The sequence below is a fragment of the Danio aesculapii genome, chromosome 14 (genome assembly GCF_903798145.1).
Source record: "Danio aesculapii chromosome 14, fDanAes4.1, whole genome shotgun sequence".
Taxonomy (NCBI): Eukaryota; Metazoa; Chordata; class Actinopteri; order Cypriniformes; family Danionidae; genus Danio; species Danio aesculapii.
Genome location: NC_079448.1, coordinates 33,662,391 through 33,687,037, shown reverse-complemented (window position 1 = coordinate 33,687,037; position 24,647 = coordinate 33,662,391). Strand labels below are relative to the sequence as shown.

Below are 24,647 nucleotides of genomic sequence, written 5' to 3'. Positions count from 1 at the left end.
TCACAATGTGATCATTTACAATAGACACATCCTGACTATATGCAATGTTGAGTCCGAATTACAATTGATCATTTCGCAAGTGTTTTTTGATGCCTGACACTGTGTGAAGGCTTTAAAAGCATTCAGGCCTAAGAAATTGTACCATTTGACAATTAAAAACAGTTCATTTTATTGAATTGTTACAAAAATTAAGACTATGCAGTATTATTTTACATTTGATTATTCAATTACTATAAACCTGAATACAGATCGCCTCCTCGGAAAACAATAAAATACTGATTATTTAATTGGTATCTTTTCTTTATTCATTTTATCTATGCTTGTAGATCGTTTCTTATATTTTATGCATATGCACTTCCCTACAGAATCATCCCAATCAATCTAAACTTATAAATTCTTTTTAAATAGTTATGCAACAAATCTAGTGAAATTGTACTCCTATTGCAATATAAATCGCAGAGTAAAAAAATATTGCAATGTTAGATTTTTCCAATATCGTGCAGCCATACATTAGATATTCGATTATATTCGATATTAATTATTAGAACTTTAAGTGAATTTTTTTTTAAAAGTTTACAAATAAGAAATGTTTCCTAAACCTGAAATAAACAATGGAACAACCTTAAAACAAAATTAAAAAATGACAATATACTGTATAAGCCTTTTGAAAACTAACCAACATGGTAATTATTTTTAATTATTCTATTGCAACCACAGATTCACCATGTTTTTTGCTAGACTAACTATAGTTTAATTGTATTAAAACAGTGGATCCTTTTATTCAGCAATCAATAAACTATAAAAAAACATGATTATTAAACTTTTACTGCAATATAAAAAACATGGTTCTTTTCAAAAGGGATGCTTTATGCCTTTGCTGCAAATAATCCTTGAGGTTACAAAAACTCTAAATAATCCTGAATTGAATCCTCAGTTATAACAGAATGAACCCATGTGATAAAAGTACTACAGTACTGTAAAGAAAACTTGAAATCAATTATGGTAAAGTGTACTAAACTGAGTATTTTGTAGTATTTGTCTTATTACTCTCTACTGTACTATTACCTGATTGACTGTAACAGTGTGGGGATGTAGTTTAGTTACTACTTCAGTAAACTATGATGTATTGTGTAATTTGTTTATATTGATATAGTTGTAGTATTTACCATAGCAGCTATAGAATTACCACAACAGATTAATTCAAGTTAGCACCTTCACTACAGTAAAGTGCAAAAACACTACAGCATTTACTATTACTATAGCATTTGTCATGTGAATTGAGGTAACATTTGTTTTACTTTCGCATATTCATTCAGTGATAACTCATGACTAGGGCAAACAGAATCTGCACTTTTTCCTTTTTCTGCACAGAATTTTGCAAAACATCTTCGCATTTATGCAAAATGATTATGACAGTCTCACAACAAAGAACTTAATATACGAAATAAAAAGTAACACCTTTTTAATTTTTATTTAATGTTTAATAAAATGTTCAATTAGATCTGCTTAATTGGTAAACAAAGCAAGTCTCTCATATAATAGACCTACTACAATACATAAAATATTACTGTACAAACTGTAAATAAATCATATGAACAGTTTTATATTAGTCAATAATATTACTGAAATTAATTTAAAAGTTGAATAAATATACATTTACACAAGTAAATATATAGACTCAATGACAGACTAAAAATCTGCAGAAAGTGCGCAAACTCCGTATGGACCTACTCATGACAGTCCCTTCATTGTTTACCACGGTAACTTCAATATTGGGTCTGAAATAGCATGTAAGAATGACTTGAAAACAACATTAGCACTGTTAAACCCTTTCAGACCCTGAGTGCATTACAAGGGACATCACATCAAATAGTTGTTTTTGTTTGTTTGTATGCTTCAAGAGCATTTTTTCATTCATTTATTTTCTTTTCGGCTTAGTCCCTTTATTAATCAGGGGTTGCCACAGAGGAATGAACCGCCAACTTATCCTGCATATGTTTTACGCAGCTGATGCCTTTCCAGCTAAAGCTCATCACTTGGAAACATCCAAACAAACTCATTCACACTCATACACTATGGACAATTTAGCTTACCCAATTCACCTATAGCACATGTCTTTGGACTTGTGGAGGAAACCGGAGCACCCGGAGGAAACCCACGCCAACACGGGGAGAACATGCAAACTCCACACAGAAATGCCATTTGACCCAGACAGGGCTCGAACCAGCAACCTTTTTGCTGTGAGGCGATTGTGCTACCCACTGCGCCACCTTGCTGCCCTCCAGAGCATTTGACCAAATTTAAAGCCTGCTGTCCTTTATATTGGACTTTCATCATCCAATCAAAAATCCATATTTAATGGTTTAATATGCACAGTGACTTTAGACATTAAATATGTCTGTCTGTCATAATGAACAGTGAGTACTGATAATGTGTCCAACAATCTGTATTATTTTATTTTTAATTTCACATTGTTATATTGTTTGTGCAGTACAGCTGTTTTGACCTGCTTGAAATGGCATTAATGGAAGTCTTAAGAACATACTTTTCAGTATCTGATATTTAGACAATAATTCAGCTTTGATGGGGTGAATTGACTGTGAACAATGTTGTAGTTTGATAGTCATTGGCTAATAATATTATTTTACTATTTAGAATTTGTAAATACTTTTCTGAAATCACATTATTAAGGAAAAAGTATAAATGTGCACATATAAAAATCAACTTTACATCAATTTCATGTGGAAAGCCTTCAGACTCTTATTATTTTACACCTGTCTTCCTACTTTTGAAGCTTCAAAATTTGACAGCATTTAAATTAGCCGCATTGTTTACTAACCAGCCCAACATACGCAGGTAAAGCAGTGAGGCAGATTAACTCCTGCTGGACAGCAACACTGCACACAGGCCCTGTTTTCCACTATTCAAACTACCCTTTGGACAGGCATAATCAAGCGTGACGTACTTCAAAACTACCAGATCTCATGCAGCTGTTGCTATTATTCAGAGAAACACACCGTTCACTGCACACTACATCAAATGAGCGGGCAGAGATGCAAACGATCACGCCTTTCCTCTCACCGTATATCATCGCCAGTCCAGTCTCGTGCAGAAACCTGAAGCGGCGGTGCTTGAACAGCCATATGGTGAGGATGGTGAGGGTGAGGAGCATGATGAAGATGAGGAGGTCAGCGCTGTCCTGTCTGTGGCTTTCTTCAGCTTTCTTCTCTGTCACGATATTCTCCATCGCGCTGTCTTCTTCAGCTCCGCACTGACACAGGCAGAGGGAACTAGCCAAAACAAACACATGCACGGGCAGTCTTCTCCAGACACGCACCGCGGCGGCCTTCATTTCACTTGGAGAACCCATGTTGGCATTTCTTTTGGGTCTAAAGGTGTGAGAAGGTGAACGCGCGATGTTTAGGATGACTGTACATCGGCTGGGGCTTTAGCCGATACCAGGCTTCTGGAGATTGTTCCTGATTCGACGACGCCCCGCCCACTACACGTGACGTCACGTGCAAAACGTAACAACATGTGTTCGTGCAGGTCATCGGTGGACAAACGGTGCGCAGAAGTGTTACAAATTTATCTGCATCGTCACTGTTGTCGAACAAAATGAAAATTCATTTTTTGTTTTATATAAGAAAGACAACCTGTTTAATATACAATAAATACTAAATATAAAAAAAAATAAATGAAAACGAGAAACGTCGGCTTTGCTGTTAAATAAAATTTAAGCAACATAAAATAACATTTTGAAATCAATATAAAACTAAAACTGAACTGAAACATAATTAAATATAAAATTTTATATTTATATTTTTATATTTAAATACTTTATAATTTTGAAAATTTACCAAAGAACACACAAAAAAAACATAAAAACGTAATAAGTGACCATATAAAAATAACAAAACAAAAAGACTTATAAAAACTATGGGAGTATATTTTTAATTACACTAAAAAAGAGTATTAGTTTTCATTGTGTTATTTTAAATTAGAGCTGAAAATATATATATATATATTATTTTTTTAAAACTACAAACTGGATAATGTTTCAGACTAAAGGGGGACAGAAATGTAACTACTTTATTTAACATTATATTTTACTGTAACCGACGTTAAATTCATCTTGGAAAGTCTACACAGTCAGTTGTTTCTGCTTTCTGTTTGGTTTAAACCAGGTTCAAATGCGTTTTTAAAGCGGCAGTGGGCTACCGGAAGTGCGATTAGTGCGGCGGCGGTGATGACGCAGCGCTCATTGACGAGTGCTTCACGCGCCTCGCCACTGACTCGATCGGTTGTGCTCGAGTGAAAATGGCCTCGTCCTTCTGGAAAGGTGTTGTCGGTATAGGACTATTCGCCTTGGCACACGCGGCTTTTTCAGCGGCACAACGTAAGTATTGTTGATCCAGAAACGAGAGGTTGAGGACAGACTGTGCTGTTGTTGAGTAGCCGGGGCTGATTGTGCTCTGGCGGCGATGCGGCCTCTGTCTCTCTCTGCAGAGCTCATGACAGCTCCAGCTGCATTCAAACCGCAGAGCTCACTATCTAGACGGCATTCTGGAGGGCGCTCGCACTCGTTTATTCTGCCCAGAAATGCTGTCTATGTAGGCAGCTCGCAAGGTTTTGAGACACAACCTATATAACAGCACAATGAACAGTAAAGAAGTTCTCTTCTAGCTTAAACCACTGATCATGTCAGCCGGATTGAACCTTGTGAAAGACCAGATCGTCCTGATGTTTGTTGATGCGTTTTATATCACGTTACGCAGTATGAATTGTATTTCGGATTGTATCCTGATTCTCTTTGCTACGTTACATTACCGTGTTCAAACTACTCCCCAAAGACAGCGTGTTTGTTAACAATTCTGGATAAAGGTATCATTAAATGACAACTAACTCTCAACCGGCATTTGATTCCAGTCTAAATAATGCTTCATCTGCTATTTTTGCCGTGGTGATGTCCGATTGATTCATTTGAGTTGGATGTTTCTGAATCCTTGACCGTTACAGTACGTTTACTATTGTTCTGCTGAATCGATTCAGCGGTGTTCGACCCATGAACAGAGACTAGTAGAATTGACAATTATCTGTCTTATTATTTTATTATCCAAGAACGTAGGTTTACACTTCACATTAATGGGGACGGGTAAATCAAACAACCCCCCCTCCCCCATCACCCATGAATGAATGAATGAACATTATATATATATATATATATATATATATATATATATATATAGATATATAGATAGATAGATATATATATATATATATATATATATATATATATAGATAGATAGATAGATAGATAGATAGATAGATAGATAGATAGATAGATAGATAGATAGATGTTTATATTATATAGATATAGATGCAATTATTTATTTAACTGCTATTAAAATATATTAATAATTATTCCTCTCTTTATACAGTTTATCAAGTTTTAGGCCTGTAGCCAAGGGGGGTTTGGGTGGTTCCAAAGACCAAAAGTTGGATTATTATTCTTATTATTTTTTAATTTTTCTTATTATTGAAATGGCCAAATTCTGACCGAGGACAGTTGAATGTTCTGGCCAGTTTGATATTTGCCTGTAGGCTTCAGTTTTTTATTTAAAACAAGATTTAACAGATTTCTAAAAAAAAATAAAATGAATGATTGTTGATAATCAATTTGTATCTTTTCATATTTTTTATATAAAAAATTAATTATTTATATAACTGTAATCTAAAACTTACAGTTTAAATGCACATTTGTAAATAAACAGTTAAAACAGTAAAATAGTATGGTACGCAATATGACAATGGTTAAAAATAGTTTTGGTACATCAAAAAGTGTGGTTATGATAACCATCCGACAAGCTAATCCATCAAAAATTAGTTCATAAAATATCACTAATGTAACATTTACACCTCATAATTAAATAGAAAATGAGGCGAATAACTTAAAAAGGTTTAGTTTTTCTGAAAACAAATAAGCACCCCTTTCAATAAGCTGGCTACAGGCCTGATAGTGTAATGTTAAAAGAATGTTTATTAACTGATAAAGAGAGAGTTTAATAAAGACCACCGTTTATTTTAGCCATAGTGGAAATGAAACATGTCTCATATATCAGTATTATGCCTACACAGGCTGTATTTTTCTGATTAATTGTTTTAACTGAAATAGGACATGCTACTCTGAGAGATTAGGAGAACTGACGGGGATCATATACTGTACTTTAGCTGTTTATTCTGCAGTTAGTTTTCAGGGCATATTATTCCGACTATATCAGTCTGCTATAACGATAGACTGTGTGTTATAGCCGAGGAAAACACGAGCATTAACGCCATTATCATGATGGAGTCATTCAGTAGCAAGCTTGCGTTTATGTGACCCACACATTCGTTGAAAAAAGCACCTTATTTCCACCTTTTTTTTTGCTGCCGCCATCCTCGCTTGTGTGTCACCCAACACACCTTATTCCTGCACGGGGGAAAAAAAAAAAACAATCCACTGCTTTTGCTGCTGCTTGTATCTGAAGGCAGCCACAGCCTCTCACATGATAGCAGGGAAAGGCACAGCCAATCAAAATGTCTATGTGTTTTGGGGGCGGGAGGAGAGAACGTGATTTAATCTGCGTGTCTAGGTTAATGTTGACACCACGATTTTTTTAATTTATTTATTTATTTATTTTTCTATGGTCGGTGGATATTGGTGGGGACCTCCGTCCACCCTAAATCTACGCCCCTGATATTATCTTTCTGAAACACTGTAAAAAACACAATAACAATATTCATAATACAGCAATTTGGTTGTTTACACAAGTCTGTTCTAAAAGATAAATAATTACCATTATTTAACAGTCCACATTACCATTATACAACAGTCTGTACCATTAATGGACATGAATGTTGGTATCGTGCTATTTACTACTACAGTGCTATGCTGCTGTTTGGTATCAATCACACCCGTTTGTTTCTCTCTTCTTCCAGACCGATCCTACATGAGACTGACAGAAAAGGAGAACGAAACATTACCAATAGATGTAAGTTGCGGAACAGAAAACGCTTCTCATACTGAATCACTTTGATTTGTCGTTCTCCTCAAGTCATCCTCTCTGGTGTTGTGTTCGCAGATAGTGTTACAGACGTTGTTGTCATTTGTGATCACGTGTTATGGCATCGTGCACATCTCAGGCGAGTTTAAAGACATGGACGCGTCCTCAGAGCTCAAAAACAAGTAAGTACATGCACATTTATTTCCCTAGGAACTCCTGGCTGAATCAGAAATATGCTGATGATATCCAACTCACTTGTATCACTTTTGTCGTAACAGGACATTTGACACATTGAGAAATCACCCGTCTTTCTACCTGTTCAATCACCGAGGCAGAGTTCTCTTCCGCACTCCAGAGCAAGAGCCCTCCACTCCAAACGCCCAGGCCTTGCCCTCCAATCCCCTGCGGTTACGCAAGCTGGAAAACTTTCATTGAGACTGGCCTTCAGTGGGCTGCCTTCCCCGTTTTTCTTCTTTTTTTCTTTGGTAAATTTATTTGTTAGCTCCTCAGTTGGAAGGGAAATCCACATATTTTCCTGTCTTCATGTATATGTGAATATGCTGTACAAACATGCATCTCTTGTGGTTACTATTTTGTCAATGGACTGTGCCAACTCCTTTTTCCAGCTGATATGTCTGTAAATACTTGTTATTGCTTTGGAGTCTTAAGTCTATAGGTTACAGCCGTCGCATACAGCAGGGCACGAATCCTATTATGTACAATGTTGGTTTGGCACATTTTTGGCTGAACTGAACTGCAGCAGGTTGTTCCCTGTACCCTTCTGAATTGAGGTCAACGGTGTGGACCATAAATTGTGTTTGTGTTCAGAAACAGGATCTCTGGTTGCTGAACTTGAAATTTGAGCTTACGCAAATAATATTGAGAATGATTAAAACTATTAAAACACGTCTGAGCAAGGCCACAATAGATTATGTAGATTAATAGCAATTCTAACAATACTGTGAACATTCAGTGGGAATGAATGGTACATTTGTTTTGAGGATGGGGGATGGTGATGTTTCCCGATTGATTTCGTGATGAGACAACTCCTTATTTTTACCTTAATAAATTCTGAAATTTTATTGATGAATTTGTAATCTGGATGAAATCCACTGATTTGTTTTTCTTTTATTATATAAATGCAGTCTGTTCTGATGATAATGAGATATGCCACGGTTGTATCACCCTTTAACCCCAGGCTGGTAGCCCACTTAAGCTAAGCAGGGTTGATCCCGGTCAGTGCATGGACTTACTGGGAAAACTAGGCTGGTACTGGAAGTGTTACTTACCCTGGAGTGTGTACACTTCCCAATTACCCAGTATATAGATAAAGACCCCTGTTCTTCAGATGAGACCCTCTGTGGTCATTAAAAATCCCATAGCACTTCACATGAAGAGTAAGGGCATGACCCTGGTGTCTTGGCCTCTTTTACTAATCCCAGTCTATTTAACTGGATTTATTATTAGGGGCTTTTGCATCATTGGAACTTTTTCATGGTTCCTACAAAATTTGGAGGAGGAACCCACATTTTGGCACCACAGGAACTGGAAAGCACTTTAGTTTGTAGGAGTGGCTAGGAAGGATAACAATAAGTGCTTCATAACATTTATATAGCAGTTTTCTGAGCACTTTACAGATTCCAGAGAAAGAGTTGACACCACTGCAGCTATTCTGCACCAGACCAATTAGAAAATATGGGGATGGTTGGAGGGCAGGGTGGACAGGCCAGTGGGAAAGTTTGGCCAAGATGCACATATTCACAATGCAATGAATAATATTACTATTTAAGATATAGAACAGTGCAAATCCCCCAAACATCTTATTTTGACATCTTTCCAAGATGTCCTCGCTGCAGTCTGTAATCACGATGACGTACTGGACCAGGTCCAATACGTAGTGGACCTTGTACCACCCACTACTAAGGTAATGCCCATACTACTGTAACGGGTTTAGGGTAGGAGGTGTAGACTATCGTCTATTACGTAGTGGACCTGGTCCAGTACAGTACATCAAGCTGCGGGCTGCATCGTTCAGGGGAGATCAATCCTAATTTAGGGAAGTTAACCCTCCCTGTAATTCCCACCCTACTCATGAGCGCCTCTTAAAGCTGCAACCTAGATTTGTTCTCCCATTTAGGATCTTACCATAACCACAACCTTTCTTAGCTTCAGTGATCGATCATGTGAGAGCTAGCTGCTATAGCCAGCTATTGTGTTCTTTTCTCAACCCCAATGAAATCCTTTTTGCTTTTTCAATCACATAACTTAAAATACATCTCCATTGCCACGAAACACACCTCAGATAATTGCAGAATTTATCGTCCAGTTGCTGATTTTGTTACAAGTTGCTGTCAGATAGTTTATGTACATCACTTCACAGTTCCTAGTAGTGACGGTGCAAATACAACCAGGGAAATGGGCTGGGGGAAATTAGTTCTCAGAAGATTGAGTTCCTATAACTACCTGTTGTGAAGGGGTTTTATAGGCTCTGTTTCCACCTGGGTTTAACATGCGATCTCAGTGATATTATCACAAGTGGTCAACTGAAGCACATGACCAATTCCACCCTGTATTAACATGCATTAATAAAGTTTGTGCCAATAGCATAGCAGTCAGTGTGCCGACATAGTCAACATTTGAAGTGAATCAAAAAACTTTTTCAAAATTTTCCTAGGATAAGAATGTGTGCTGTTCAATAGTTTTAGGATGACTCTGGGGAAAGCTGATGATCCACTTCAAATGACGACTACTATATAACTCCAATGCATGTGTCCGGAGTTTGGGTACCTTTCCAGATCCTATTCCATTCTCTGTCCTACTTCACTTCCTGTCTCCACTACTGTACTATCTTAAAATAGTTCTTTAAAAAACATGCATTCAAGTGTGTCCTTCATGACCACTTGTGTTTGGAATTCATCACAGTTTTGCAAGGATTTTCAGTGCAATGCTGGAGTACTACTGAATGAACAAACCCAATGTAAGCCAACTTGCGAGCAGGAAAGCAAGCTGGAGAAAACAAAGATTACATTTTTATTATACAGTTGAAGTCAGAATTATTAGCCCCCCTTTGAATTTTTATATTGCTTTTTTAATATTTCCCAAATTATATTTAACAGAGCAAGGAAATGTTCACAGTATGTCTGATAATATTTTTTCTTCTGGAGAAAGTCTTATTTGTTTTATTTCGGCTAGAATAAAAGCAGTTTTTAATTTTTTATGAACCATTTTAAGGTCAATATTTTTAGCCCCTTTAAGCTACTTTTTTTTTTCTCAAATGTCTACAGAACAAACCATCGTTATACAATTACTTGCTTAATTACCCTAACCTGCCTAGTTAACCTAATTAACCTAGTTAAGCCTTTAAATGTCACTTTAAGCTGTATAGAAGGGTCTTGAAAAATATCTAGTCAAATATTATTTACTGTCATCATGACAAAGATAAAATAAATCAGTTAATAGAGATGAGTTATTAAAACACTTATGTTTATAAATGTGCTGAAAAAAAATCTGCTCTCTGTTAAACAGAAATTAGGGGAAAAAATAAACAGGTCTAATAATTCTGACTTCAACTGTAATTTGAGTAATTTGGCAAATATAGCAAAGTATGAAAACATTTCTCACAACAGGTTTCATAACAAGCGGACGTACTGTATATGTTCTTTTGGGGCTGTTTTAACACATTAGTCACACTGAAAGGAATATGGTAGCTAGTTAGTATATGCAGTTATTTATATTGACAACAGGCATATTAATATAAAGGCATATAAGATTACAGCATATACGATTCATGCTATAAAACATTCATAGAGCATTCAAGTGTATACAGATATCTGTGATAGACCAGCCTGGTTAGCCATTGTTTTCTATGTACAATAAGTAGAGAATGGATGGTTAAAAAGGTCCAGTTTAAGCCTGTAATTATACTAATCCTCCACTAAGCCCCTTTTTTGCTAGACGAGACCTGCTAAGTACCAGCAACGGCAACCACTCTTATCCCAGCACTGTTCAGTCTCTTCCTTTTGTACTAGTTTGTTCTGTGACACTGATTTAAACAGTTTTGCTGATGCATTTGCATGAATTAATCACTTGTGTTGAAAATCTAGGCTATCTATCATTGGTCGAAGGTTTGAACACAGCCAAATCTACAGCTGTATTTAGTTTGAGTTGTCTTCGAGTGCCATCTATCATTCAATAGGGAAGTGAACCAATGTTAGTACCATGCTTCTATTTGGACTACAGGAAAGGTTTAAAGTGATAGCTCACCCAAAAAACTTTTCACAATTTACTCACTGTGAATGTTTTTAAACGTTTATGAAGTTATTTCTTCTGCTGAACATGAAAATAATATATTCTGAAGAATGCTGGGGAAAAACACCAATTGACACTCATTGTAGGCACTAAAATTACTCTGGAAGTAAATGGCAACATTTTTCACTGTCCAACATTTTTCAAAATATCTTCTTTTGTGTTCAACAGAAGAAAGAAACTCTTTTTGAAACAATTGGAGGAGTAAATGACGACAGATTTTTAATTTTTGGGTGAACTGCCCCTTATAAAAACACTTAGCGTTATTTAGTTAATATATTTACACCAACATCAGTGAACAATGCATTTATTACTGTATTTCTTCATCTTTGTTAACATTATTTAATGAAAATAAAGCTGTGTATTGTTAGTTTAGTTGTCTCACATTGCATTAATGTTAACAAGCACATTAGAAAATGTTAAACTATGACTATCCAATGCTGTATTGTTCATTATTAGCTCATGCTAGCAAAAAAATTAACTAACATTAACCAATGGAACCTTGTTGTAAAGTGCTACCAACTTTATAAAGTCACTGCTGCTTTGAGGGCATCATTGTAAGGCTGACAATTAACCCGTAGTTTGCCATTAAAGGATGTATACCAACTTTAGCCAACAAAATGAGCAAGCTAGCAAACACGGCTATTGTTGTGACAGGGAGTATGCTAGCAGACAGCATGTGGTGAGAGCTTATAACTGTCAATCAGGCCTGTTAATAAAGTGCGAGATAAAGGTGTTAGAAGACACAAGGCTGAAGTAAATACAGAAAAGCACCATCAAAAATATCACAAGATTATGACAATAACGACTACTCTTTTGTGTGTTTTTTTAAATTGACGAGAAAAAGAAACCAAAAACAATGTGAATAAAGGCAGTTTTGTAGGATAAATCAAATCATTTACATTTCAACCAAAGAAATTCATTTAAATTGAATTGAAAATGTACAACCGTATTATACACTCACCGGCCACTTTATTAGGTACACCTTACTAGTAACGAGTTTAACCCCCATTTGCCTTCAGAACTGCCTTAATCCTTTGTGGCATGGATCCAACAAGGCACTGGAAATATTCCTCAGAGATTTTGGTCTATATTGATATGATAGCATCACGCAGTTGCTGCAGATTTGTCAGCTGCAATGCTTCTGTAATGCGGATCATCTCCGTTCCACCACATCCCAAAGGTGCTCTATTGGATTGAGTTCTGGTGACTTTGGAGGCCATTTGAGTACAGTGAACTCATTGTCATGTTCAAGAAACCAGTCTGAGATGATTCACGCTTTATGACATGGTGAGCTATCCTGCTGGAAGTAGCCATCAGAAGACGGTACTCTGTGGTCATAAAGGGATGGACATGGTCAGCAACAATCCTCAGGTAGGCTGTGGCATTGACGCGATGCTCAATTGGTACTAATGAGCCTAAAATGTGCCAAGAAAATATCCCCCACACCATAACACCACCACCAGCCTGAACCGTTGATACAAGGAAGGATGGATCCATGTTTTCATGTTATTGAAACCAAATTCTGACCCTACCATCCAAATGTTGCAGCAGAAATCGTGACTCATCAGACCAGGCAACGTTTTTCCAATCTTTAATGGCCATTCTCCTCTGACATCAACAAGAACTGCCACTCACTGAATATTTTCTCTATTAGGGACTATTCACTGTAAATACCAGAGATGGCTGTGCGTAAAAATCCCAGTAGATCCGTTTCTGGAATACCCTGACCAGCCCTATCTGGCACCAACAACCACATTTACATTCAATCTTTCTTCCCTATTCTGATGCTCGGTTTGAAATTTATTTTAATGAGCAGCTGTACCTAATAAAGTGGTCGGTGAGTGTATATGCAGACTACCACTTCAGAGATTTAATTGTTATGATTTTTAAATAATTTATAATGACTCATGTAAAAAAGACAGCATTTTAAATTAATAATAAAATGAAGAAAAAAAAAAAACTATTTAGAATATTTCTTAATTTATAAGTGATCACTGTGATGTTGTCAAACTTTCATTCATTCATTCATTTTCTTTTCGGCTTAGTCCCTTTATTAATCAGGGTCGCCACAGCGGAATCAACCACAAACTTATCTATCCAGCACATGTTTACGCAGCAGATGCCCTTCCAGCTGCAACCCTTCTCTGGGAAACATCCATACACACTCATTCACACTCATGCACTACGGACAATTTAGCCTACCCAATTCACCTATACCATGTCTTTGGACTTGTGGGGGAAACCGGAGCAACCGGAGAAAACCCACACAGAAACGCCAACTGACCCAGCCGAGGCTCGAACCAGCAATCTTCTTGCACTACCTACTGCGCCACTGCATTGCCTTTGTTGTCAAACCTGATTTATTAGATTTTTTCATGATTTTTTCCCCAGGATTTTTTTGATTAGTAGAAAGTTTAAAAATCTTAATCAATATTATAAATATTTTCGCTGCTCACTATTGATCAAATCAACACCTTTTTGAATGAAGGGAATAAAGTTGTACAAGCCCCTTTTTTATCTGGGGTCACCACAGCGGCACGAACCGCTAATTATTACGACATATGTTTTATGCAGCAAATGCCCTTCCAGCCGCAACCCAGTACTGGGAAACACCCCCACACTCACATGCACTCGTAACACTACAGCCAATATTGTTTGCCCAATTCTCCTATAGCGCATGTCTTTGGACTATAGGGGAAACCAGAGCACCTGGAGGAAACACCGAAACGTCATATGGCCCAGTCAGGACTCGAACCAGTGACCTTCTTGCTGTGAGGCGACAGTGCTAACCACTTAGCCACCATTTTGCCCAATAGTACAACTTTCAGTGTTAACTGATGCAATGTAATGCAATGTTTTACAATAAGGCACCCATTTTACTTCATAAAGTTTATTTTTCCATCATTTTCATAAAAAAATCATAAAACTTTGTCTATATAACATCAGTTTACAAAATGCTTTATACAATTCTTAAAATATTTTTTTATGTTCCTGTAGGAATCCCATCCAAAAATAACCTATATTATTTATGAACATTAAAAAGTAGTATACATCTGTCTTCTTAAAAACGAACAAAACAAACAAGAAAGGGGTCACTAACGTAACTTGCGTCTGTGAACGGAACGAAGCAGTCTTTTGCGTCTTCTCCCAGATGACGAAACATGTCAGGTGAGCACATACTGGACAGGACGCTGCTGTGGACCAGTTTATTTCACACAAGCGCTCCCAGTTTGTGCAATGAGCCAGATTTCTTCTTGGACAGGGTGCTTGTGTGTGTATTCTCAGTGGACGCTATTGCTTGATAGAACACTGAATGGTGCTAATCTATGGGACATTACATATCACCACAAATACAACAAGTCAGCTACCGAATCTCAGTCACAGGGTTGTTCTCCTGAAAAATCTGCATAAACTGTGACAGCCTGTGTTTTCCACAGTAAAATAGAGCTTGGCATACTGATGATTGTAGGGTTATTGCTCTTGAGAGGCTTACAATAGTGTAGTTCCCAATCCAGACTGTTTTACAGCTCCAGCTATGTTGTTTACCCTGTGACTTGTGAGCATTTCATGCGAACACAAATCAGATTTTCCACATTATCATCTGCACTGACCTATTCATTGATGCCAAGTAACAACAGACTGACAAAATTATTATATTTATAAATATAAGGGCTTTTCACACTGAGCTCAACTCCGGATATTAGTGTTGTGACTGGTTTTAAACCCTGATTAAAGAAACGTTTCATGTTTGTTATTAGTGAGATTACCACTGTTTTTTACATAGTTTATGTTATGTTAACCTCACTTTGCAATGACAAACTTGTGCAGTGGGAAAGAATTCATTTTAGAGATCTGATTTTAAACATTAAAGATGATTTTTAGCATTCATAATATGCAAATAAACGGAGTGTGTTAACATACAAGTTGCAAAAAATCAACGTCAGCTTATGCGAGTGTGTGCCTGCACATACAGTACGTCATCATTACAGTCAAAAATGCTGAGTTCCACACAATAGATTTGTATTGGAACAACATGAAGGGATTAAGTTAACTTTACTTTTTATAAATATAAGTGGATTGAACATAAAACAATTAGTTTGTCCCAAAAAACTTAAGAATAGTGCTGTTTCAGCTAATTTTAACCCTTTGATGCATATATGGGTCTAAAGTAACCCGACTGACTTCTGACTTTCTTTACCTTTGCAATAAATGAATTTCTTCACTTGGTATTCCAGGAATTTCTCAAACTTGTTTTTGACCATCACAAATCCTTATTTATTTCTAATAATACAAATATAATAATACAATACAAATAATGTTAGTTGGTATATTAGGGAGTATTTATAGAATGGAATGTTTAATACTGAGATATCTGATTTCAAAAGATAAAACAAAAACAAAAATTCCCAGTCAAGCATGAAATTACATAAGAAATGTATGCAAGTCATCTTAGACTCATGTTGTGCATTAAAAGTAGTTTTACATAGCTTGTGCATCAAAGGGTTAAATAAGTAGTTTAAACTGACAGCAAATGTCACTTTCTGAGTGTTTGCAGAAAGAAACTTGTGATGCTGACTGCTGTAAATGGACCATTTGCTGAGGCTGTGGATTAAAGTTACACTGTAAAAAATTGTGCTAGTGTGCTGAAAAAAAAGTAAAATAACAGCTGTTAAATTACAGAAATTCACCGTAAAATAACAGCCGTTAAATTACAGAAATTTACTGTAAAACAACAGCTGTTAAATTACAGAAATTCACAGTAAAATAACAGATGTTAAATTACAGAAATTCACCATAAAATAATAGCCGTTAAATTACAGAAATTCACCGTAAAAAAACAGTCGTTAAATTACAGAACTTTACCATAAAATAACAGCCATTAAATTACAGAAATTCACAGCAGAAAAATAGCCGTAAAATTACAGAAATTCACCTTAAAATAATAGCCGTTAAATTACAGAAATTCACTGTAATATAACAGCCACTAAATTACAGAACTTTAATGTAAAATAACAGCCATTAAATTACAGAACTTTACCGTAAAATAACAGACGTTAAATTACAGAACTTTACCGTAAAATAACAGACGTTAAATTACAGAACTTCACCGTAAAATGATATACGTAAAATTACAGAAATTCACCGTAAAATAACAGCCGTTAAATTACAGAACTTTACCGTAAAATAACAGCCATTAAATTACAGAACTTTAACGTAAAATAACAGCCATTAAATTACAGAACTTTACCGTAAAATAAAAGACGTTAAATTACAGAAGTTTACTGTAAATTAACAGTCATTAAATTACAGAAATTCACAGTAAAATAACAGATGTTAAATTACAGAACTTCACAGTAAAATAATATACGTAAAATTACAGAAATTTACCGTAATATAACAGCCGTTAAATTACAGAACTTTACCGTAAAACAACAGACGTTAAATTACAGAAGTTTACTGTAAGTTAACAGTCATTAAATTACAGAAATTTACAGTAAAATAACAGACGCTAAATTACAGAAATTCACCGTAAAAATAACAGATGTTAAATTACAGAAATTTCTTTAAATTTAAATTTCCAGTAAATTTCTGTAATCAAACGTCTGTCATTTCACGGTGATTTTTTGTAATTTAACCGCTGTTATTTAAAAAAAAAATTTGGCGCACTAGATAAAAATAATGGATGTTTTTTACAATGTAGATATGCTGTATTTAATGTTCAGTTTCTTGCACAGATTGAGCAATTTCTTTGATAAGTCCAGCATGTATCATCAGGAGCATTATACCAATATACTGCCTCATACGAATAACTAAGGACCACGGTTTCAGCTAAAAATCATCCAAAATGTTCAAGCGAAGTAAAAAGTTATCCTCTTTAATGGCCTGAGGGCTAGTAATTAACAGCAAATTAAACATTTTGGGGTGAACTATGCCTTTAAGTCCCATTCACATCAAGAATGATAATGATAGCAGCTGTATAATATACTATAATTTTGTTCTCTTTATTCTAAGTGTGCACTGCAGTTGTCCCCTGTGGCTTAAAAATGGTTATGAAATCAAAGTTGACATTAGTTACCTTGTTTGCAATTGGATGCACCTTATATATTTGTTGTTATCAATATATTTATTATCCTTATTGAGAATGAGGCTATAAAATATTATGAATAGCAACCAACACCCAATCACATGGCTCATATTTGCTTTGGAGAGTCTCAAAAACCAATTTTCATCAGTTAAAAAAAAGAAATATGGCTAATCATTTGAAAAAACAAAACCTCCATTTAAGAGATATATAATATAAGGATGTGCAACACTAGAGCCATTGTTCATCCAATCAATGGTCCTTATATCCCAAATTTGAAAATAAGGACATTAACCAGGGTTTAAGATTGTTTGGTGTTAAACGTCAGCATATGAATAGCCATGATTAATTGTTAACCCAGGGTAAACTACAAGCAGTGTGAAACGTGTAACAGGACAGGATTCAGTTTACCCGTGGTTAATCATTTCAAGTGTGAAAAGCCCTGTATATTAATCACTTCACATAACAGACACTGACCTCTCCTTTGGATGACCCTGTAATATCACACAGTGGAGGCTTGGCTTTTCTGGAGTGTGCTTATCCATTTTTTATAGTTCAATTATGGTCATTTTCAGGCCCGCAAAGCCTGCGGATTGAATAAAAAACCCCTGTCGAACCTAGAACGCTTCTTTTATGACACATCTCAGTAACTAGAAGCGCCTGGATCAGAGCCAGACAGGCCTCCGTCCCCTTTAATTCCCCTTCTCCATCTCTGCCTACTCTGGTACTGAGGCTGATGGGTCGGGCTCAAACCCGTGTGCTCCGCTGGCATGATCTGCCGCGTCTCCTCGTCTGGTGTGTCTCTCAGCGGTGAGATGTGACGTGCCACTATCTGCTGTGGACATTGTTGATTTGTGCGGGCAGCATCTGTCTGTCTTCAATCTCGTCCAGAGCGGTTTCCAGCTGCTGAATCAGCACACGCTTTTTAAACCTGAGGGAGACAAGCCTGTTCAGCTGGTTCTGTTACATGTTACAGTATTTTTAGTTCTGGGCAAAAATTAATTGCATCCAAAATAAATCATAATATATGTGTGTGTGTGCTGTGTATATTTGAGAAAATGTTTTTTCATATTTATATATGATACAAATTATATAAATTTAAATGTAACAAAATATAATATAATATATAGGTAAATGCTATAAATATACTATAATATTATAGTAAATAATGTCTACCAATGGAAATAAAACTTCATTGTCAGTATAATAGTCTCTCATTACAGTACAATGACTGCAAAAAGTGTCTATTGATTATTAAAGAAATAGTTCTCCTCAAAGTATAATGTGTACAAGTTACCAACATTTTTAAATATATCATCTTATATGTGATATGTGTTCAACAGAAAAAAATATATATTTTGAGGTGAAGGATCTCTTTTTATTGTACCATGGAATGAAAGTCTGGATATGCCTATAGGTATAGCTGAATAATAAGGGTTCAGTACATGTAAAATGTAGAACAAACTGCTATTGTTTTCTTGCTCTCAAAATTTTATGAGTGTAAAATCTTGGTGAAAAACAAGCCAATCAGAGTAAACTGATTCTGAGGAGCCACATGTGGTCCTTAATATTTAAACCCCAGGCAGCATTTGATTGGCCACAATGTTTCCTAATGATATTACCACAATGATCATTTTTCCATTATTTTTATTTCATCCATGTTTGCACTCTTGATTTGAAAATGAGTCTGGGATTATGGAGCTCTCAAGCAATGCACCTAAGTATGGAGTATTTCATCACAGCACATCATCAGATTGAAAAAAATTTAGAAAAGACGAATTATAAATTTATTCAGCAACCCTCGAAGAAGCATAAGATCTATCTAATTATTTTTTTGTTAGTTTAATGGCACGTACTGTATGTTTGTACTAAGGCAACAAATACATGTAGACTACTCAATGTAAGTGTTTAATGCACATTTATGCATCGTGTCATACCACTCACCTCTTACTGTCATTTTTCTAGAGTTAAAGGATGCCAATAAATAATAAACTTCAAAAACTCATCTGTTTATCCTCTGCATAAGAAATTAATATAGGAATAAGGAATTAATAATGCCAGGACAACCTCTGCATAAACAGATGAGTTTTTGAAGTTTTATGGCATCCTTTCGCTCCAGAAAAATGACAGCAAGCGCTGAATGATCCCAGCAGGCAAACAACATCATAAGACGTTAACATCATATTTACGTCAAATCCTGACAATTATTCAGGTATGGCAACCATTCTCCAACATCTGATAGATGACATAGTGGTAACATCCACACGACGTGTAGCTGTAACATCATTAGACGACCAAAATGCAACATCCCACAACATTGGGGTAAAATGTCAATCTGACGTCATGTTGACCTCATGTGCCTGTTGTGATATGACACAATGCATAAATGTGCATTAAACAATTATATTCAGTAGTCTATATGTATTTGTTGCCTCATTACAAACATAAATGACAAATTAAAAGTCACTTTGGACATTTATTTATTTATTTATTACATATTTATTGCCACATCAGCAACTTATGGCTATTTCGTGGCCAAATGGATATACCACTTTGGACAAAAGCGTCTGCTAAATGACTAAATGTAAATGTAATGTTGTTATCAGATGTTGTTATCGTTGGTATTATCACATGACCTACCAGTTGGTTCACTCCTTTCACAAATCTTCTCCTGTGGCCTCAGGGGATTGTAAAGTGCAGAAGTACTTCTTTCTCAGACATGGTACTCTTGTCGCATATTCATTTATTTCCTCACTATATTGTCATCAAATATGCAATTTGGGATGCAACCAAGGGCATATAAATGTTTGAAAATGGTTCTCACCTGGCTGCCTCTTTGATGGCATGATGAATAAAGTACCTCTGGACTGATACCGGCCCTTTCACCTCCTCCAGCAGCCTGAATATCGCCTCATAATCTGCACAAAAGAAGTTTAGCTTTATTAATTCCAACAATATACAGCCTCTTTCATAGCACAAGTGCACTCGACTGAACCCAGACAATAATTCAAAGAGAATACTGAAATGAAAGTGCTTTAGGTATGAATTTGTTATTATAATTAGACACTCACTGCGGCCAGGCTTGCGGACCTCTTTGATAACCCGAGTGCGGAGCTCTGCGTTACTCCCCTCCAGGGGAATCATGACAATCGTGCCCTGTGCTGGAGTGTCTCCTTCACTGGCTTCCATCTCCCCCTCCTGGCCCGGAGGACTGAGCTCCTCACAGTTGTGCGTGTGGTCAGGGGATCTGTCATCAAGACAATTGTCCAGTGCAAGTCTCTCCTCCTCTCCGTCCGGTGCCAAAACTTCTTCTCTGTCCTCCACAGGTGCAGGCTCTCCTGATTCTCCATCCACTTCTCCAGGCCAGCAGTCTCCAGCATCACCACCTGCCACTTGTTCCCCATTGCTTTCTGTGCCTCCTACACTGTTCCCCTCAGCTCCTGCAGGGGAAATAAATGATGATATATTATTAGAGATGCATCGATATTTGGTTTTGAGATGATATCAACAACCGATAAGATTTGAAACGCATTCGCAGATAAATATAAATATTTCAAAATTTAAAGGGCACCTAGGTTACCCCTTTTTCCAGATTTAAGATAAGTCTTTTGTGTCTCCAGAATGTATCTGTAAAGTTTCAGCTCAAAACACCCATCAGATTTTTTATTATACCTTTCATAAGTTTCTATTTTATAGCTCTGACCAGCAGGTAGTGTTTTTTTGTGTACTGCGCCTTTAATGCTAGTCCTTCACACCCACTGTTTCCACGTGCCTGTCAGCATGCCTTAATCTCCGCCCTCGGCTGCCTCAGACCACAGACAGACATGAAGGAAGCAGATCTCATGTAGCGTTTGTGACAAATACTACAGTAAGAACTTTCCCAATGAGTATTTGATGCATTTGTTGTGGAGTTGCAATAATGAGTCACACACAATGTCATTACAAAGTTCCCGCACACACACAGATGCACACACACACACAGACAGCGTAAGCATTTAGCTTTGCACGGTTTTTGCACGCAAATGTTACAGGATACAGGTTAATCTCCACTACTGTATGAATATCTGTTATGATTATCTACAAAATAAACCTGATTTAATGTCCACAAAGCGGGATTGAAGTGTCTTCTTTTATAATTGTTCTGACATGCGACTGTGCTGATGAAGTGAATCGCTGTAATTCATTACACACATGTAATTGTTGATATGATTATACGCATTAGCACGGAGACATGTTAATATGCAGCTGTCAATCAATTCGGTGGGCGGGTGGACCGCACTCCTACGTCAAGTTGCGTGCGGTCGGTCTGAAAACCGCTTCAATTAGTCCACCGTTTTTATGTTGTTAAATTGAAAAAAAAGGACTGGGTGTGTTTATATCACCCCAATATGACAATCTATACACTATAGCTACACATATGTCTGTCCAAACTGCTTAAAAAGTAGATTTTTCACCATAGGTGCCCTTTAATATTTTTGTACAGTAAACAACTGATTTTATTTTTAAAAATTCATAAAAGTTTGAACTGATCTTAGAACAGCCTACTCAAAGCAAAGAAAAGCAATAATTTAAAAATGGCAAGGTTATTATATAGACCTATTCACAATTTCACATACATCATTCATTCATTCACACATTCATTTATTTTATTTTCAGCTTAGTCCCTTTATTAATCAGGGGTCGCCAGAGCGTAATGAACTGCCAATTTATCCAGCATATGTTTTATGCAGCGGATGCCCTTCCAGCCGCAACCCAACAGTGGGAAACACCCATACACTCTTGCATTCACACACATACACTACGGCCAATTTAGCTTATTCAATTCACCTGCACCGCATGTCTCTGGACTGGCAAACCAGAGCACTTGAAAGAAACCCATGTGAACACGGGGAGAACATGCAAACTTCACACAGAAATGTCAACTGACCCAGCCGGGACTTGAACCAGCAACCTTACTGCTGTGAGTCGATCATGTTACACACTGCGCCACCGTGATGCCTCACATAAATCAGCATAGCAAAAGTAAACTCCTTTTCTTTGCATAGCAAATTAACATGCAACTTGACTGTTGCATAATAATAATACAATAAAGAACAAAGCTGGATTTAATTAAACAAGTTAAATAAATGTATTTTAAATAAAATGAAAATAAAAGAATTAAGAACTCAAATGTTCTCGAATAAAAAGCGTAACAGTAATGTACAATTGTTAGTCTTTTGAGACTATTACAGCACTTATTACAGTTATTCATCTTTCATTTATATCAGTTATTAATAGCTGATATAAGTTTTGCTGGTGAGCCAGTGGTTTCCCAGTGATGGGTTGCAGCTGGAAGGGAATCCGCTTTGTAAAACATATGCTGGATAAACTGGTGGTTCATTCCGCTGTGGCGACCCCAGATTAATAAAGGGACTAAGTCGACAAGATGAATGAATGAATAAGTTTTGCCAGCATGCGTTGATTATTAAACATTTTTCACAAGTAATTTAGCTTTGCCATTACATGAATACATTATAATAGCATGAAGAAAAATTTATTACAATTTTATTCAAATAGAAAACAGTTTCAAACAGTTAAGTTATTTTACAATGTTACTAATGTTTTTATAAATTTAGTCTTGGTCACCATAAGAGACTTCAAAAACTAAATTAAATAGTAATATATGCTTTGCACACAACAACACTGCTGAGGTCAATATATGAAGTATTCAGCAAAATACACTGCACATTAAACTGTTCCACAATACAATATTCTCAACTGGAAGTAATTACAGTCCAGATTTATAGACAACACAATATGAACTAAAATAGAAAACAACATTATATTTAAGATGAAGGATGCTACAAACATATAATTTATAGTGATAATAAGCTAGACTGGTGTTATGACTGGTATTATGTCTTCTTAGTTCTGTAGAGAAAAGAGCATTGCTCTAAATATTTGCTCCATATTCGACGGTATATTTATTAGAATTTACCTGTTAGAGACAATACAATACAATTACAATTAGTTAATCATTAAATGTACACTTTTCAACATTTCTGTCATGTAAACAAGTTATGAAAGCTACTGTGTAAATCACTATATTTCAATTAAATGGAGTTCAAACATAATTTTGCAATTAGATTTAGATAGTGATGTAAAAACTCCCTTACGTGCAACTGTTGATTATAATTGATTATCATTCATAAAAATGAAAAGCATTGGGATTTTATAGTTTAGGCTGTAGTGTTAACTGGAGCCAGTTTAGTCTCATCATTTACAAGTACCATTACAACCCTAGTTGGCAGAACACATTATTTAAGCATTCAGACTTAGTGAGCTAAGAGTAAGTCAGCCATGATTCAGAGGAGGGGTGACATGGTGGCACAGTGGTTAGCACTGTCACCTCACAGCAATAAGGTCACTGGTTCAAGTCCCAGCTGGGTCAGTTGGCATTTCTGTGTGGGGTTTGCATGTCCTTCCCATTTTCGTGTGGGTGCTCTGGTTTCCCTCAAAGTCCAAAGACATGCACTATGAATTAATAATGAGTAAACTAAATTGGCCATAGTGTATGTGAATGAGTATTTTCCAGTACTGGGTTGCAGCTGCAAGGCCATCCGCTGTGTAATACACATGCTGGATACGTTGGCGGTTCATTCAACTGTGGTGATCCCTGATGAATAAAGGGATTAAGTCGAAAGAAAATAAATGGATGAATGAATGAATCAATCATTCTGAAGACTTTACCTTTGTGTAGTGGAATGGGCTTGATGATTCCTTGCTGGCCTTGAGTCCCTGTGGGCCCTTTGCCCAGTACATGATTGGTTATTATTGGAGGGGTTTGGGGCCGTCGGAGCAGAGGGGACATACTCCTCCTCCTCTTCAGAGCTGTACCCGAGTTTAGATCCCCCGTGTTACCCCGCTTCTTATTCTGAGGACCTGTCACAAATTCATCTGCTTCATCTATCATCATTCCCTGTTGTATAGAGAAAGAAGAGGAAAACAACTTAGCACCTAAGGAAATTCAGTTTTGTGGTTTTGTTTTATTTTATATATATATATATATATATATATATATATATATATATATATATATATATATATATATATATATATATATATATATATATATATAAAAGGCCTAAAAATGTTAGAAGAAAAATCTTGCTCATAGCCTGTAAAAAAGCCATAACCAAAAAATGGTTACAGCTCGAAGCACCTCAAATTAG

General features: G+C 36.2%; 3 protein-coding genes across 3 annotated transcripts in view; 1 reads left to right on the top strand and 2 right to left on the bottom strand.

Annotated features, from left to right (window-relative positions):
- Positions 1 to 3,521, bottom strand: part of slc9a6a (solute carrier family 9 member A6a) — a 32,598-nt gene extending 29,077 nt beyond the window's left edge. The window contains exon 1 of the mRNA XM_056471778.1: positions 3,082 to 3,521. Within this exon, the coding sequence (XP_056327753.1) occupies positions 3,082 to 3,370 (289 nt within the window). The 5' untranslated portion in view covers positions 3,371 to 3,521. The remainder of the gene's footprint in view (positions 1 to 3,081) is intronic.
- Positions 3,522 to 4,254: 733 nt separating this feature from the next.
- Positions 4,255 to 8,136, top strand: mmgt1 (membrane magnesium transporter 1). The gene is made up of 4 exons (XM_056472619.1): positions 4,255 to 4,399; positions 6,982 to 7,034; positions 7,125 to 7,228; positions 7,325 to 8,136. The coding sequence occupies exons 1-4, from the start codon at positions 4,321 to 4,323 to the stop codon at positions 7,479 to 7,481; spliced, it is 393 nt and encodes a 130-aa protein (XP_056328594.1). The 5' UTR covers positions 4,255 to 4,320; the 3' UTR covers positions 7,482 to 8,136.
- An 8,813-nt stretch (positions 8,137 to 16,949) lies between these two features.
- Positions 16,950 to 24,647, bottom strand: part of ints6l (integrator complex subunit 6 like) — a 46,163-nt gene continuing 38,465 nt past the window's right edge. Inside the window, exons 15-18 of the mRNA XM_056472570.1 lie at positions 24,166 to 24,394; positions 20,508 to 20,876; positions 20,261 to 20,354; positions 16,950 to 18,367 (exon numbers count right to left, since the gene is read on the bottom strand). Of these exons, the coding sequence (XP_056328545.1) occupies positions 18,265 to 18,367; positions 20,261 to 20,354; positions 20,508 to 20,876; positions 24,166 to 24,394 (795 nt within the window). The 3' untranslated portion in view covers positions 16,950 to 18,264. The remainder of the gene's footprint in view (positions 18,368 to 20,260; positions 20,355 to 20,507; positions 20,877 to 24,165; positions 24,395 to 24,647) is intronic.

What these genes read in the sequence shown, in the direction of transcription:
- mmgt1 (XM_056472619.1), top strand. Translation starts at nt 4,321, where the DNA reads ATGGCCTCGTCCTTCTGGAAAGGTGTTGTCGGTATAGGACTATTCGCC. An exon ending in GGCTTTTTCAGCGGCACAAC is followed by an intron (nt 4,400 to 6,981) that starts GTAAGTATTGTT and finishes CTCTTCTTCCAG; the next exon opens with ACCGATCCTACATGAGACTG. An exon ending in TCCTCAGAGCTCAAAAACAA is followed by an intron (nt 7,229 to 7,324) that starts GTAAGTACATGC and finishes TTGTCGTAACAG; the next exon opens with GACATTTGACACATTGAGAA.